Source organism: Sturnira hondurensis, unplaced genomic scaffold, assembly GCF_014824575.4.
Source record: "Sturnira hondurensis isolate 20B ecotype Veracruz unplaced genomic scaffold, ASM1482457v3 Scaffold0003693, whole genome shotgun sequence".
In the NCBI taxonomy this organism is placed as follows: Eukaryota; Metazoa; Chordata; class Mammalia; order Chiroptera; family Phyllostomidae; genus Sturnira; species Sturnira hondurensis.
Window position 1 is genome coordinate 8,026,509 of NW_028076324.1, and position 17,341 is coordinate 8,043,849.

At 46.5% G+C, this 17,341-nt stretch overlaps 1 protein-coding gene across 1 annotated transcript in view; it reads right to left on the minus strand.

Moving 5' to 3' along the window:
• Window positions 1–2,098, minus strand: part of AP3D1 (adaptor related protein complex 3 subunit delta 1) — a 44,314-nt gene extending 42,216 nt beyond the window's left edge. Inside the window, exon 1 of the mRNA XM_037042434.1 lies at window positions 1,744–2,098. Coding sequence (XP_036898329.1) covers window positions 1,744–1,839 — 96 coding nt within the window. The 5' untranslated portion in view covers window positions 1,840–2,098. The remainder of the gene's footprint in view (window positions 1–1,743) is intronic.
• Window positions 2,099–17,341: the final 15,243 nt, after the last annotated feature.

Here is a 17,341-nt window from a genome sequence, read left to right on the forward strand (position 1 = left end):
GAGAGTGGGAAACTAGAAGAGTAACTCAGTAGTCACAGGCCGAGCTCCTTCAGGGAAAAAAATTAATGTCTAGAGTCAAAAGTGACACCTCTGAAGCCATGACGATCTTCTGATGACAAAACCACAGCACTAGATGCCATGTCCTGCCAGGAATCATCAACAGGCCAAGGGCAGAGCCCACTGGGAAACCTGTGACTTTTGAGGACTTTCAGCACCAGCCTGGACTGTACTTTTTGAAAAATGCTTCCACCATCTATACCCATTTAACGGGTTCCCAAACTGGAGGGGAAGACGCCATCAATCCCCACCAATTCCAAATGAAGAAAGCACAAGTCAGGGTACTGCTCAGTGACTATGGACACTCTCCTAAAAAACCATATGCCCTAACAGGAGTGTGTGTCTCTCTGCCATAAAGACGCCATGACCTGTCCTCAGAATCCCAAATAGGCTGCTCAGTGACATCCAATGAACGGAGGGGAAATTAGTACAAAAAAAGAAATCTAAGGGTGCAAATCAAATATGCTTAGCCACTGCTCAGTAACAGGAGACAATCAACTGCTCTTTCAACTCAAAACAAAATATCAGGGTAAGAGTTAGTTACACATTTGCAATCATTGCCATCAGGGAGAGTTTCCAAAATGATGCAAAACCCAGGGAAAGGTTATGGAAACGAGAAAAAATAACTTAATCACATTTCAGTGAGATCACACCTATTCTGAAAAAGTGCCAGAGGCCAAAACTCAGCCTCTCACCAACTTCAACTTCCTTGCACTTTCTAATCTGTAATACCTGACTTCCCTGGGCGCCACCGTGAGGAAGGTCGGTTGGCATCTGGAACTGGGACCTGCAGAGCATCAAACGGCTGCTCTCCTCAGGGAGGCCTCTGTCTAGCCAGAGAATCGGGGACTTTCTTTAATGTCCCATCATGTAAGGGCCTACTTGCGACTCTTCCATGAAGCCAGAGGCCTGGTGGCCACTAACTGTCTTCATTTCTAAATTTAGGTCACAGGTTGGGGGTGGGGAGGCGAGAGAGAAAAGCAATGGTGTCCACGGTTATAATTTTACTTCTGGAGAATCTTTTCTTCCCCTGCTTTTTAAGTTTCTAGTTGAAGTCGGCTTTCCCATTCCAGGATCCCTCAGCGGGGTCCTTCTTATTTTGGCCTGGGACGCCCGCTGCCTGCGCCCCATCTCCCCCGGGAAGAACTGGTTCCGGGCCAGGCCCCAGAGAACAAACAGGACTCGCACTAATCCCGTAAGTGGTTCCTCTGGCGGCGACCCGTGGACACAATACTGCTCCAGGAGTCCAGAGACCTGGGGCGGGGCCGGAGACCTCGTATTTTAAACAGGTGATCCAGACACACATTCAAAGTTGGAGACCCCCACTCGGGGCGGCCTGCAAAGTCTCTTCCGGAGTCACCGCGGCAAAGGGGAAGAGGGCCCCGTCGCCGAAAGGGTAAACTGAGGCGCCGAGAGGCCATCCAGTGGCAGGTTCCCCCACAGGTGAGCAGATACACGGATGGGTGGGGGAGGGGTGTCCGACAACCATGACTTGGGGGCCTGCGGGGTCTCGTCTGAGGCCACCTTCGGTCCTCGGGGGTAAACTGAGGCTCAGGGTGAACACGAGTGTGTGGCGCTCAGGCCGCGGAAAGGCAAGATCGAGCCGAGTGCGGGGCCTCCGGGGCGAGATGCAAGTCGGGGTCTCGGGCAGAGCCTAGCCTGCCCCGCGCGGCGCGCCCGGCTCACCTCGTCCTCCTTGTGATTGCGGATGCCCCGCACCAGGTCTTGCAGGTTTTTGTCGAACATGCGGTCGATGCTGCCCTTGACCATCTTGAGGGCCATCGCGGCGGCCGCCGGCAGGCAGCAGCCCCGGGAGGCCCGAGGCCGGGTGCCGCGCGGGGGTCCGGGGGTCGCTCTCGCTGCCCGTGGAGCGCTGCGCTGCCGGCCGCCGCTGCGGGGCGGGCTCCCAGACCAGGCTGGCGACGGTCAGTGGGGCGGCAGCGGCGGCCGCGGCGGCTAGATGCGCTGGGCAGGCCGAGATCCCCTCCCCTCACGCTCCGCGGCACTTGCAAATGGCGGACGAGATGGCGGCCGATCAGCTGACCGCGGGACTCCACGGCCGGGGGTCAACCCCCGGAAGTCCCGCCTCCCACGGAATCTTGCCCAGACATAGCCGAATAACTACGTTTCCCGGACGACACCGGGCCGCGGAAGGGAAACGAAAACTACGCCCTCAGAGCCCACTGGCCCCGTCCTCTCTGGATCAAGGCTCATTCCTGTCATTGGTTAGTGTCCTCAGGGGCTCCAGCTACTTCCTCGTTTGGCTTATAACCACGCCTCCTAGTTGAGACCTCCCAGCCTCTCAGATAATTGACAGCTGTGGGCGGGGCGCCCACGTGGAGCCTCTGTCAAGTTCGTAGAGAAGAATCCAGCTCCGCCTTTTTTGATTCTAAAAGCTGACATTACCTGAAAACCTGCAAACCTGTCGCTGCGGTGAACGGATCCTGTGTCTGCTGCCCATCTCACTAAATCTTGTGAGGTGGGTAGGACAGGCCATAACTATGGCCCAGAACTAGGATTCCCAAAGCAGTCATTTATTCAACATTTATTGAGGGCCTTCTGTGTGCCAGGAATGGTAACGAGCGCTGGACACACAACAGTGAATGAGATATACTCAGTGCCAGCCCTCTAGATAAACCATTCAGAGAGTAAAAATGCGCGCCACAAACTGAGATAAGACTTGCAATAGATGTATCTGACAATGGACTAATAGCCACAACGTAGTTCAACAAACAGAAGTCAGGCAGAACTATTTAAAAATTCTTACAATTCATGAGAAAAAGACAACCCCATTAAAACATGGCAAAACAAGAACATGTATATTATAAAAGAAGACATCCAAATGGCCAATGGGTGGGCTCCATCTCATTAGTCATCAGGGAAATTTAAACCATAATGAGATACCTCCGTTCACCCATAAGAATGGCTAAAATTAGAAAGACTGATGTTTTTATACTTCAGGTAGGAATGTAAAATTATACAGCTACATTAGACACCTGTCTGGCTGTATCATTTAAAACTAATGTACGGCCCTGGCCGGTGTGGATCAGTTGGGTGGAGCGTCACCCTGTAAACCAAAATGTAGGAGTTCATACTAGAGGCAACCAATCAATGTTTCTTTCTGTCTCCTTCCCTTCCCCTCTCTCTAAAATTAATAAGCATGTCCTTGGATGAGGATAAATTTTTTTAATTTAAAAAGCTATGTATGCAGGCCTGGTGGGGTGGGTAGCTCAGTTGGTTAGAGAGTTGTACTGGTACGCCAAGGTTGTGTGTTTTGTCAAGGTCAGGGCACATTGAAGAATCAACAGTGAATGCATAAATAAGTGGATTGAAAAATCAATGTTTGTTTTTTTCTCTCTTTCCCTTCCTCTCTCTCTAAAAATTAATGAATAAAAATAAAGCTAACAGCCCTGGCTGGTGTGGCTCGGTGGAGTGAGTGCAGGCCTGCAAACCAAAGGATCAAAGTTCGATTCCCAGTCGGGGCGCATATCTGGGTTGCAGGCCAGGTCCCCAGTGGGGGACGCACGGGAGGTGGCCATACATTGATGTTTCTCTCCCTTTCTCCTTCCCTTCCCCTCTAAAGATAAATAAATCTTTAAAAAAAGATTTAAAAAATAAAGCTAACATATGCTATCTCTGTGACCCTGCAGTTCCATCCTTTTTCCCAACAAGTATGCAGTGACATAGGCCTTGACCAGTGTGGCTCAGTTGGTTAGATGTCATCCCACAAAGGGCACATGCCTATGTTGCAGTTCATTCTCAGTCAGGGTGCAAGGAAGAGGCAACCTGATAGATGTTTCTCTTTCACATTGGTGTTTCTCACCCTCCCTTTTGCCCTTCCTTCCCCTATCTAAAAAAGAAGAAGAAGAAGAAGAAGAAGAAGAAGAAGAGCCATGGTTGGTGTGGCTCAGTGGATTGAGTGCCAGCCTGTGAACCAAAAGGTAGCTGGTTCAATTCCCAGTCAGGGCACATGCCTAGGTTGCAGGCCAGGTCCCCAGTAGGGGGTGGCATGTGAGAGGCAGCCACAAATTGATGTCTCTCTCCCTCTCTTCCTCCCTCCTCTCTGGAAATGAATAAATAAAATCTTTAAAAAATAAGAATAATTTTTTTAAAAGAAATCTAATTAAAAACTAGGCAGGAAGGTGAAGGCAACACATATCCTGGCAGACTCGGGCCTGCTCTATGTGTGCAGAGTGGGGCAAAAGGTGGGGCTTGGGAGGGCAGCAGGGGTGGGATCTCGGGTCCTGTGAAAAAGAGGGTGTTGGGGATGGAGCTCCCATTTCCCCTCCCCTGAGCACTAACAAGGTAGAACCAGGTCTCCTTCCTCCTTCAGTCTTGACCCTAAGGATTTAGCACACAATCAAGTTTATGATGATTGAGTGGATGCCTAGATGAGTGACTGGAATGTTAATTCCTAGCTCAGCAGCATGATCCCATAGAATTTCCTGCCATGAAGGACATGTCCTTTACCTGTGTTCTACATACAAGTGGCAGCCACCAGCCACACATGGCTACTGAGCACTTGAAATGTAGCCAGTAGGATTAGACACTGCATTTGAAATCTTACTCAAAATTTAATATATCAACAAACAAAAAATTGGGCATTACTGCGGTCTGGCTGCAGCTGGGTCCAGGGGTTCCTGAAAGGTGGGTAAGGCGTCAGCGATGGGAGACAGACGGAAACACGACTCAGAGGACGGTGAAGACAACATGGTTGGAAGAGGATGTGGCGGGGCATATCAACAAACAAGAAATTAACAAGAGTTGGCAAGGATGTGAAGAAATTAGAACCCTCATTCGCACTGCTGATGGGAATGGAAAATACTGCACCCACTGTAGAAAACAGTCTGGTGGTTCTCGAAAGAACTAAACACAGAATTACCATATGATCTAGTAATCCTCTGCTGGGTATATATCCAAAAGAATTGAAAGCAAAGACTCAAACAGATCTTTGCACACATGTGTGTTCACAACAGCATGATTCACACTGGTCGAAAGGTGGAAGCAACCCCAGTGTTCATGGATGAACCTTGAAGACAGTGCAATAAACCAGACATGAAAGGGCAGGTGCTGTATGATTCTACTTTATGAGGTCCCTAGAGGAGTCAGATTTATAGAGACAGGAAGTAGATGGTGGGTGCCCGGGGCTGGGGAAGAAGGGTTGGGGGCTTAATGTTTAACGGGGACAGAGTTGCAGTTTGGGAAGATCAAAAAGTTCTGGAGATGGACGGTGATGGTGGTTGCACAACCAAACGAATGAACTTACTGCCACTCAACTCTGCAGGTAAAATGGTAAATTTAAGGTTATGTGTATTTTACTACAATAAAACATTGAATATGGTGGCTAGTGAGGGCCGTGTTAGAGAGCACAGATTGAGACAATGGTCATGTGGGGAGGGATGAGGTGTGGCAAGGGGGTCTGCAGTCCGAAAGACCTTGATTATGCTCCCAGTTCTGCTGGGGACGCAGGCGAGCCATTATGGGAGCCTCAGTGTTCTCATCTGTACTGGGGTCAAAATTAAACAAAAGTCTCCATTCACAGAGCAGCACTAGGATTCATCCAGGATTTCTCAACTGTGGGTGATTTTGCTCCCAGGGGACACTGGGCTGTGTCTGGGGACATCTGTGGTTGTCACAACTGAGGGTGCTTCTGACACCTAGTGAATGAGATATTGCTTAACCCCCCTCAGTGGCCAGGGTGTCCCCCCTCATAGGGAGTGCATGACCCAATGTTAGCAATGCTTCGAAGGAGACTCTGCTCTAGAAAATGCAAACTATAGTGACAGAAAGCAGATCAGCGATTGCCTGGGGCAAAGGTTGGGGACAGTCACAGCCTGGCACAAGGAAACTTTGAGGGTAATGGAGACCTTCCCTATCTTGATTATGCTGATAGTTTTATAGGATATGTGCATGTCCAAACTTATCAAATTCTGTAACTTAAATGTGTACACTTTTATCATGTCGATTATACCTGAATAAAGATTTTTTAAAAGTGAGGGCCCCATAATACTCTGTTCCTTTTCCTGCTGAATATTTCTCTGTAAAATGTATCACCTTCTGGCAAACCGTATTTTTTTAACTTGTCATTTTGTTTATTAACAGTCTCTACCACTTCCTCCACCCCAAACACAAATCATCTGATCTAGGGATCTCTGTCATCTTATTTGCTATAGGTGCTTAATAAATGTTAGGTTAAGGAAGACTAAAGTTTTGACAGGAGTGGATTTTTACAGTACTGAGAGCTAATGGGCTGCCTGCAACTCCCAGGACAGCCAGCAGAGGACAGTGCTTGCCAGGCTCAAAGAGGGAGCTGATCTTTGAAAGGATCTTAGCCTGGAGCCCTGAGGCTGTGATCCGTTCCAGCTCCACCCTGAATCTACACATGACCTATCCACCCATTCACTCATCCATCCATCTCTCCATCCATCCACCCATCGTGTGTCCATCCATTCGTTCAGTAACAAACTGAGTGTCCACCGTGTGCCAGCTTTGGCAATAAGCAGAGATGGAGGACCAAAATTTAGCCAAGAGAAGGTTTGAGGAGAGTCATCCCGGCAGACGTCAGGTGAAAGGCTGGAATAAACAGCATGGTGGAAGAACAGAGAGGACGCTGGTATGGTTGGAGTACGTGAGTAAGGAGGGGAGTGAACAGAGGCGAGGCTGGTGAGTTCCACAGGGGCCAGATCAGGCATCACCATACAGGAGCATTCACTGAATGCTCATGATGTAGTCCACATGTGTTATATTTTGACACTTGGGACAAGGATCATCTCTTTTTGCTCTTGACACTAGAGGCTCAGTGAAGTAAGGTCAACTTACCAAAATCCCACAGCTGGTAAGTTGCCATGTTCACACTCAGTTCTCAAGTTTTTCTCCTATCCAGGTACCTTTGGATACAACTCAGACACCATTAACAGATTCTCTCACCTGCAGTTGGGTTCACTGCGTTAAAGCTCTCTCAGTCCAATGAGGGGGCACCTAGAATTTTAGCCAGCAAGTGTTGTGGTAACACTGTGTAACAAAGTATACCAAAGCTAGGGGCTTACACTATAATTATTTATTCTCAGTTGCAGGTCAGCTGAGCATCTGAAGATCTAACCTTGGCTCATCTGGTATTGGTTCCCAGCTTTGGGCTGGCCCATGTGTGTTCCATGCAGTGTGCACTGGAAATGTTTAACAGCTGGATAGTGGGAGGGGGACATTGATTTGTTATCTTGCCAATTCCTATGGTGTAAATACTCCCACTGTGGCTGATTTAAGCTACCACTGTGATATTTCCGAATGCAGGGTTGGGAAGACGTGTGCAGTAGTGGATCATTATAGACTGTCGCAGCGTGTTCAGGCTGCTATAACAAAAATACTAGAGATTCAGCGGCTTATAAACACAGGCATTGATTTCTCACCATTCTGGAAGCTGGAGGTCCAAGTTCAAGGTGCCAGTAGGTTCGGTGTCTGGTGAGAGCCACTTCCTGGTTCACAGAAGGCACCTGCTCCCTGTGTCTTTACGTGGTATAAGGGGAGGAGCTCTCTGGGGTCTCCTTTGTAAGGGCTCTGCCATTATGACCTAATTAGGCTTCAAGACATGATTTTGGGGGGACATGTTCAGTCCATAGCATATACTATTTTCACCATATTGACAATACATGTAAATAACATCAGAAAAATGGTACAATAGTAAAACAAATGGGAATAGTGACTTTGAGTATTAATTACTTTTAAGTTTATTAAGTTTATTTAATTGCATATTTGCATAATTTGATTTTTAAGTCTGACTGTGTTTAGAAACCAGGTCACAGAGTTCTTAAACATTTAATGATGAGTCAGTGTAAGCAGCTTCAGCACACCACTGGTTTCCCGTGTCTGTCTGTGCTCACTTTCCTGGACCAGCCTGGTACCAGGTGCAACTTTTGAGCACCTGCCATCATTTGATTGGTCAGAGCAAGTCAGGGCCACACGCACACACACACACAGACACAGACACACACACCCATGGGTCAGGGACAGACTCTTCCTAAGGCTGTAAGAATTCAACCTCACCTGAACGAAGTGTGCTGACACAGGGAGAGATAAAGAATCTGAAGGAATAAAACAAGGAATGGCATGTGCCATTGTGGCCTTCCCTTAAAGAAAAAACAAAAAACAAAACTACTGAGCTATGTCTAGGAAAAACTCACTTCTCCTCCCACGTGTGTTTCCTTTACTCACACTACTGTCATGCTCACAATCCTTCTAAACCCAGATATGTGGTTTTTTTCCCTATACAAAAGCAATTTTCTGTGACACCACCTGGGAGCCCTACAATTCAACTCACTTCTGGCACCATCTATCTGGAGGTGGCCTCAGACCCCACAGGTTAAGCCTCTGTCTCATTAGACTGTGCCCACTTCAGACACCGAGCACAGGTCCAGATTGTCATCCGTGCTTCTGACTGACAGGCTATAGATGGGAAGTTACCACCACTTTCTCCTTGGGTTTGATGAATTTGTTAGAGCAGTTCACAGAACTCAGGAAAACAGTTTACTTACTATGTATTGATTATAAAATGATATGATAGCCCTGACTGGTGTGACTGAGTTGGTTATGCGTTGCCAGCACACCAAAAGGCTGCCAGTTCGATTCCCGGTCAGGGCACATGCCTGGGTTGCAGGTTCAGCCCCTGGTTAGGGTGCATACAAGAGGCAACCGATGTACCTCGCTCACACCGATATTCCTCTTTCTCTCTTTTTTCCCTCCCTTCCCCTCCCTCTAAAACAAAAACAAAAACAAAACAAAACCTGTATTAAAAGGATATGATAAAGGACACGGATCAGCAGTCAGATGGAAGAGATGCACAAGACAAGGAATGTGGGAAGGGACACAAGCTCCCATGCCCTCTCCAAGCCCACAGCTCTCCCCAAATCTCCACGTGTTCGCCAACCTGGAGCTCCCAAAGCCCCCAAAGCCATAAATCTTTGGGATTTTTATGAAGGCATGATCAGTTGTTAACTCAATCTACACTTCCTTTCCCATCCCTGGAGGATGGGGTGGAGCTGAAAGTTTCAAGCTTCTAATCACGGCTTGTTCTTTCTGGTGACCAGCCCCACCCATCCAGGAGCCACCCAGGGTCACCTTAGAACAAAAGACACTCCTTTCACCCAGGAAATTCCCAGGGATTTAGGAGCTCAGTGTCAGGAAATGGGTAGACACAAAATACTAGAACAAAAGATGCTCCTAAGTGCTCTTATCACTTAGAAAACTGCAAGTGTTTTAGGAGCTCACAAAGTATAATCTACATAAAATTCATCCTTTTCAATGTCCAATTCAGTAGTTTTTGTTACATTCAAAAGTTGTGTGACCATCACTACTCTCTAATTCCAGGACAGTTTTACCACTAAAAAATAAAAACAAAAAAACCCTATAACCATTAGTGGTCACTCCTCATCCCCTCCCCAACCCCCAACGATCACTGACCCACTTCCTGTCTCTGTGGAGTTGCCTGTTCTGGACATTTTACATAAATGGAGTGACACACCATGTGGCCTTTTGTGTCTGGCTTTACTCACTGAGCACCATGTGTTCAAGGTCCACCCATGTCCTGAGTGTCAGTGCTTCTCTCCTTTCCTTGACCAAGTAATATTCCAGTGTTTGGATGAACCATATTGTGTTTATCCATGACCTGTTCGTGGATATTTGAGTTACTTCCACTTCTTGGCAATTATGAATGATGCTGCTATGAACATTCACGCACAAATGTCTGGTGGACATATACTTTCATTTCTCCATGCCTAGTGGTAGAGTCGCTGGGTCACATGATGCCTCTATATTCAGCGTTATGAGAAACTTTCAGACTGTCTTCCATAGTAGCAGCCCCATTTTATATTTCCATCAGCAACGTATGTGTTCCAATTTCTGCACATCCTCTCCAACACTTATCTTTTTTATTCTAGTCATATTAGTGGGTATGAAGTGATACCTTATTGTGTATTGAGTTGCATTTCCCTGATGGCTCATGCTGTTGAGCATTTTTTCATGAGCTCATTGACCATTTATTCATCTTCTTTGGAACAATGTCTATTCAGATTTTTTGCCTCTTTTTTTAAAAGATTTTTATTTATCTTTAGAGGGGAAGGGAAGGGGAGAGGGAGAGAAATATCAATGTATGGTTGCCTCTCATGTGTCCTCTGCTGGGAACTGGCCTGCAGCCCAGGCATGTGCCCTGACTGGGAATCAAACTGCGATCCCGTGGTTCGCAGGCACGCGCTCAATCCACTGAGCTACACCAGCCAGGGCAATTTTTTGCCTCTTTTTAAGTTGGGTTTTATTATTAAGTTTTAAGAGTTCTTTACATATTCTCGACACATGACTCTTATCGGATATCTGATATGCAAATATTTTATCTGATTCTATATGTTGTCTTCTCATTTTCTCAGTGGTGTTCTTTGAAGCACAAAAGGCTTTCATCTGATGATGCGTGATTTATCTATATTATGCGTGTTCTTCTGAATATTTTTTGGTGAACAAGTGCTCTCATCTCTTGTGATTAGGTATCCAGGACTGGAACCTCTGGGTCATGGGTACGAGTATGTTGGTTTCAACAGTTGACACCAAACAGTCTTCCAAAGTGTTGTAAGAATTCACAATTCCAGAAGCAGTGGGTGAGTATTCTGGTGTTATTTGTTTCTCATCAACACTTGGTTTCGTCAACAATGTTTGTTGAGTGAATATACACACATAGGGAGATTGTTAAGATACCCAGCTGGCAGATTAAGAAGCTGGGTCTTAGAAAGGAAGGTGGCTTGCCCTGGTCACCCAGAAGGTCAGAGACAAGCGATTTGGCTCAAAGTCAGAAAACACTTTCTGCTTCTGCCTTTGAAGGCCAGAGTCCTTAGGGCTGTGCTTGGTGACTGGTGAGTGACTGTGCACCTCCTGCCCCAGAGACACCAATTAGGCTGCCGTAGGCCCCTGGTGGCTGGGGAAGGGGTCCCAGCAATTAACCCATCAGCTTGCATCACCTATGGTCCTTGTAACCACAGACGCTAGGTCTTCAGGGAGGACATGGAGAGGACAGAAACTTCTGTCAAGACAGCAGTGCAAGTCAGGCCACCAGGGAGGTGACTAAGGAGCCTGCAGGGGTATGGTCCAGGCCGGCACTCCACCAGGACCTTAACCTGACAGCACAGCCTGGGCACTGCTTTCCCTACCTGTCAAGTGGAGTTACGATATCCCTGTTGGCCTAATCTCATGGCAAAGGAAGGGCAAAGGTGTTAATCATGTTAACATCGATAATAATTAGCATATTTGTCCATCATTTAAAGTAAGCTTTGTCGTCCTGGCTGGTGTGGTTCGGTGGATTGAGCACTGGCCTGCAAGTTGAAAGGGTACTAATTAGATTCCCAGTCAGGGCACATGTCTGGGCTGGGGCCAGGTCCCCAGCTGGGGCATGTGAGAGGCAGCAGATTGATGTATCTCTCCCATGTCTCTCTCTCTCTCTTTCTCATTCCCTTCCCCTCTATCTAAAAGTAACTACAATTTAAAAAGTAGGCCCTGGCTGGTGTAGCTCAGTGGATTGAGCGCGGGCCTGCGAACCAGACGATCGCGGTTCGATTCCCAGTCAGGGCACATGCTTGGGTTGCAGGCCAGTTTCCGGCAGGGGTCAGTTCCCTGCAGGGGATGCACCAGAAGCAACCATACATTGATGTTTCCTTCCTCTCTCCTTCCCTTCCCCTCTAAAGATAAATAAATAAAATATATAAAAATAATAATAATAATAATAAAAAGTAAATGGAATGAAATAAAATAAAATAAGCTTTGTCTATGGTGCCTCACTTAATGCCCATATGCCGTTCACATAAAAATCTCAGGCTTAGGATATTTGTCCAAAACATAATCACCAAAAAGGCAGAGTGGGGGACTTCCGCCAAGATGGAGACATAGGTGGAAACACTGTGCCTTCTCCCACAACCAAGTTTGAATACAACAAAGGTTTAGTAAACAAAGACGCAGCCAAAGAACAGAAAATTGAACTATATGGAAGTCCGACAACAACAAACGGTTCAACAGGACCAGTAAGAGGGGCAGAGCCAGCAGCAGAGCAAGGTCAGGCAGGAAAGATCCCCCGACCCAGGCGCACAGGCAGCCTGAGTAGCATCGCAGACCCAGTAAGGGTGCGGAGCGGTGGGCTGGCTGTGATCACACATTCAAGCGCAGATAAACCAGCAGAGGAGTGAGCAGTGAGACGGACCTCACAGGCCCCAGCGGCGAACCCAGTGAGGGCACAAGGCGGAGGGCTGACCGCGGTTGCACATTCGAGCGCTGAGGGACCACGCAGCCCTGGCAGCGGGAGGCGGCAGAGGGGACCACGATTGCTTTCCTTTGACCCTGCCCCCACATACAGTATCACAACCCAGAGACTGAGTTGCCCCGCCCTGGTGAACACCTAGGACTCTGCTCCTCATACGTAACAGGCACGAACAGTCCAAAATATGGCTCAAGAAGAACTCAAAGCCCCAGAGCTGATAACTCTAAGCGAAAAAGAAATAGTGAACCTCTCAGATGCACAGTTCAAAATACTGGTGATCAGGATGCTCACAGAACTGGTTGATTATAGTCACAAATTAGAGGAACCTATGAAAGCTAAACTAATTGAAATGAAGGGAAATGCACAGGAAACCAATAGTGATGGAAAGGCAACTGGGACTCAAATCAATGGAGTGGATCAGAAGGAAGAACTAAACATCCAACCAGAAAAGAATGAAGAAACAAGAATTCAAAAAAAAAATGAGGAGAGGCTTAGGAACCTCCAGGACATCTTTAAACATTCCAACATCCGTATTATAGGGGTACCAGAAGGGGAAAAGAAACAGCCCCGAGTGGAAAACTTATTTGAACAAATAATAAAGGAGAACTTCCCCAGTCTGGCAAAGGAAATAGACTTCCAGGAAATCCAGGAAGCTCAGAGAGTCCCAAAGAAGTTGGACCCAAGAAGGAACACACCAAGGCACATCAGAATTACATTAGCCAAGATCAAAATGAAGAAGAGAATCCTAGAAGCAGCAAGAGATAAGGGGACAATCACCTACATAGGAGTTCCCATCAGACTGTCAGCGGATTTCTCAAAAGAGACCTTACAGGCAAGAAGGGGCTGGAAAGAAGTATTCCAAGTCATGAAAGGCAAGGACCTACATCCAAGATTGCTTTATCCAGGAAAGCTTTCATTTAGAATGGAAGGACAGATCAAGTGCTTCTCAGATAAGGTCAAATTCAAGGTGTTCATCATCACCAAGCCCTTATTATATGAAATGTTCAAGGGACTTATCTAAGAAAAAGAAGATGAAAAATATGAACAGTGAAAGGACAGCAAACTCACAGTTATTAACAACCACACCTAAAACGAAAGCAAACTAAGAGGACAGATAGATCAGGAGCAGAACCATAGAAATGAAGAACACATGGAGGGTTAGCAACAGGGGAATGGGAGGAGGAGGAGCGGGAAGAAGGTACAGAAAATAGCATAGATGGTAGGTAGAAAATAGATAGGGGGGAGGGCATGAATAGTAGGGGAAATATATAATTTAAAGAAGTTGAGACACGTGGTCATAAACTAAAGGGGGGAATGGTGGGGGAGGGGTGTGCAGGGTGGAGGGGAATGAGGGGGGGAATAGAACAAATGTAATGGTATAATCAATAAAATATATTTAAAAAATATATTTTTAGTAAGCTGCTAAAAAAAAAGGCAGAGTGGGAATTTGAACCCACCTGTATTTCTACCTGGGAGTCTCACTTTTGATATTCACCCCCACCCTACCTGCCCTCAGCAGGCTCTAATTGGGCCTCAGCTGGCTAGAGCTGTGGGCCCCTGGTAGGCTGCTCCCCAACCTATGGCTGGCTGCTATGGGCAGGCAACCAATCCCTGTCAAGGAACTGTATGCACATGACAGCATCACATTATAACAAATATGGCTACCCAGGCTCCAGGAAGTGCCTGGGGCCAATTTTCCAAAGGGCTGCTATGGGCTTGGGTAGGAATGTCACCTAAAATACAGTACTGCTCAGTTAAACTTCAATTTCAGATAAATGATGAATTTTGTTTCATATAAGCATATTCCTTTTGGGACCTACTTACAATAAAAAAAATTGCCATGGCTGGTATGGCTCAATGAACTGAGCGCTGGCCTGTGAAGCACCAGGTTACTGGTTCGATTTCCCATTAGGGCACATGCCTGGGTTGTGAGCCACGTCTAATTTCTTTTTTAAAGATTCTATTTATTTATTTTTAGAGGGGAAGGGAAGGAGAGAGAGAGAAATATCAATGTGTGGTTGCCTCTGGTGAGTCCCCCGCTAGGAACTGGCCTGCAACCCAGACATGTGCCCTGACTGGGAATCGAACTGCAATCGTGTGGTTCGCAGGCCCGTGCTCAATCCACTGTGAGCACGGGCCTCACAGTGGTTTCTTTATTTTGAAGTTTTGTACCTGGGCTGGAAATTCAGGCTGCTTCTCTGGATCAAAGTGACCTGTTGCATTCAGACCCTACAGGCAAGAGTAAGAAGTTGTCTGCTTATCATAGGGACTGAAAACAGCAAAAATTCTGACAATCTATGGCTTTGGAGAACAATGTATCTTTAATATGCTAATATCCTTAACAAAAAGCAATTGTAAAAACTCACGTGATGTATCCCTGACCCATCACATTGAATGCTAAAAAGACCACAACATCCAGAACCTGGACCTTCTCCAGTAAGAGGAACCAGAGCTCCGTGGAGAAAGGGCTGATTCTAGACTGGGGCAGGAACTACACAAAATGAGTCTGAAGCAGCTTCTAGTACCAAAAAGTGAGTGTTAAAAAGTCCACCACAATGATGGGGGTACGTCAAAGGGACATAAGGGACCATTTAAAAGAGCTCCCAATACCCAAAGCTGAAACCATTTTTGTGACAAGATAAAACAGTTGGATTATAACCCAAAATATAACATAAATGCCCATGACTCCATATTGATATAAACAAGTGGTTAATAAATGGGAGAACAGACATCTCCCAGGCAGGAGGATTCATAATCAATTATATGAATACTCAGCTTTCTAGGAAAAGTATAACTTCCACCCCACAAATGTGGGCTGTGCATAATGACTATCTTCCAAAGAGTCCATGATGGAAAGGGGTGTGTAAATTTATAGTGGAGAACTGACAGACATACCTCAGCCAGGGAATCAAGATCAACATTAATGGTGATGAGTCATGGTGACCCATGACCCTTAATATGATGAGATGAGAAGAGACCTCTACCTCTGAGGTCTTCCTCCGAGAACCCATCACCCCAGTCTAACCATGAGAAAAACACCTGACAAACTCCAACTGTGGGACACTTTCTGCCCTTGAATTAGTGCTTAGACCATTTACATTTAGTAAGTATCAATACGGCTGGGTTTAAATCTACCATCTTGCTATTTTCCATTAGTCTCTTCCGTTCTTTATAATATTTCCTTCTTCATTTGCCTTATTTTATTTTAGGGAGGGGGAAAGAGAGGGTGAGAAACATTAATGTGTGAGAGATACATTGACTGATTGCCTCTTACATGCCCCCAACCGGGGACCAGGCTCACAACCCAGGTGTGTGCCCGGACTGGGGATTGAACCAGATACCTTTCAGTTTTCAGGCCAGCACTCAACCCACTGAGCCACATCAGCCAGAGCAATAAATAAATCTTTCAAAAATAAAATAAAATACCCTTAAATAGCCCTACCTATTTTATGAGGGAGCAGGTCCTCAGTTTTCTAACCCCTATAGTTAGCCTTCTATTGCCTTCTTCCTGTCCACAGACTCTTGGGGCTCTGCCTGTCACAGCACTGGCTAACAGCTTGAGCTCTGGGGCTAGACAAACACAGCTCAACCCCTGACAACCACTTGTGACTCAGGCAAGTCACTGAACCCCTCCGTGTTTTTCATCTGCAAAATGGGATATTTATAAATTATGGTTGGGAGACATATGCCCCCCATTCCAAAGATGTCCACATCCTAATCCCCGGAACCTGTGAATCTGTTAGGCAATGTGGGAAATGGGAAGTAAAGCTACAGATGGAATTAAAGTTGTGAATTAGCTGACCTTAAATTGAGTTTATCCTGAACTATCTGGGTAGATCCAAGGTAACCACAAGGCTGCTTAAAAGTGGAAGAAGGTCAGAGAAATGGCATCCTGAGAAAGAGTTGGCCTGATGCTGCTGGCCTTAAAAGTGGAGAAAGGGGCCACAGTCCAAGGAGTGCAGGCAGATGCTAGCAGCTGGAACAGGCAAGGGAACGGATCCTCCCCTAGGCCCTCCAGGAAAGAATACAGCCCTGCAGAGGCCTTGATTTTAGCAGTCAGGGTTCTCCAAGGAAATAATATTGTGACAGTACATTTGTGTTATATGAAGCCACTAAATTTGCAGTTTTTTTGTTACAGCAGCCACAGGAAATGGGTACAAAAACAACGTTCTTCATGGGGTCCTTGTAGGATCAAGTGAGATTCTATGCAAAGTGCATAGCCTAGCCTAGGCATGCAATGAGTGCTTAATAATTGGAAATGATTTCATTGCCAAGTTCCCCAATGCAGGGAACTCAGAAGCCCTGGACTTTGGAGGGATCAGTGGGCTGGGTCTTGGAGCAGGAGCAACTGGCGGCAATTTTTTCTGTTCTGTGCAGTTATGTTCTCACTTCTGAGACTTTACCATGGGCTGTGAAGAGCTGTCAGCTCTGCCATTTCCCTTCTGAGGGAAATTGGTGAAATTCCTGAGACTTCCAAGAGGAGCTGGCGACAATATTGCATCCTCTGGAGGCCTGTCTTTCCTGTGAAAAAGCTTCACGCTTGTGGTCCTGGGGGTTCTTGGATATCATTAAGGCCATCAGCATAGTAGAAATGGTCATAAGCTAAATTTTCACTGGAAGAAAATGCTGTATGGTAGGGAGTTGACATGTCTGGGATTTGTGCTTGTGCTTTGAGCCCCGCTGGTCAAGGACTCAACAAACCACAACACCCGGGGCCAAGTCTAGCAGGAGAATGTTGGTGAGGTTCATGCTACATTTGGAGATATGCAAGGGGCATTTTCAAGAGGCCAGAGTTCTTCTGCCTTACATCAGGGGCTGGCACACTCTCTACCAAGGACCTTGGAGTAAACATCTTTGGCTTTGCAGCCCAGGTGGTCTCTGTCGCAGCTGTGCAGCTGTAGGGATAAAAGCACCAAGGATGATGTGTAAAGGAACACGTGTGGTTGTGTTCCAATAAAACTTTATTTAGGAAAACAAGGGGTAGGCTGGATTAGATCTTATCTGAAA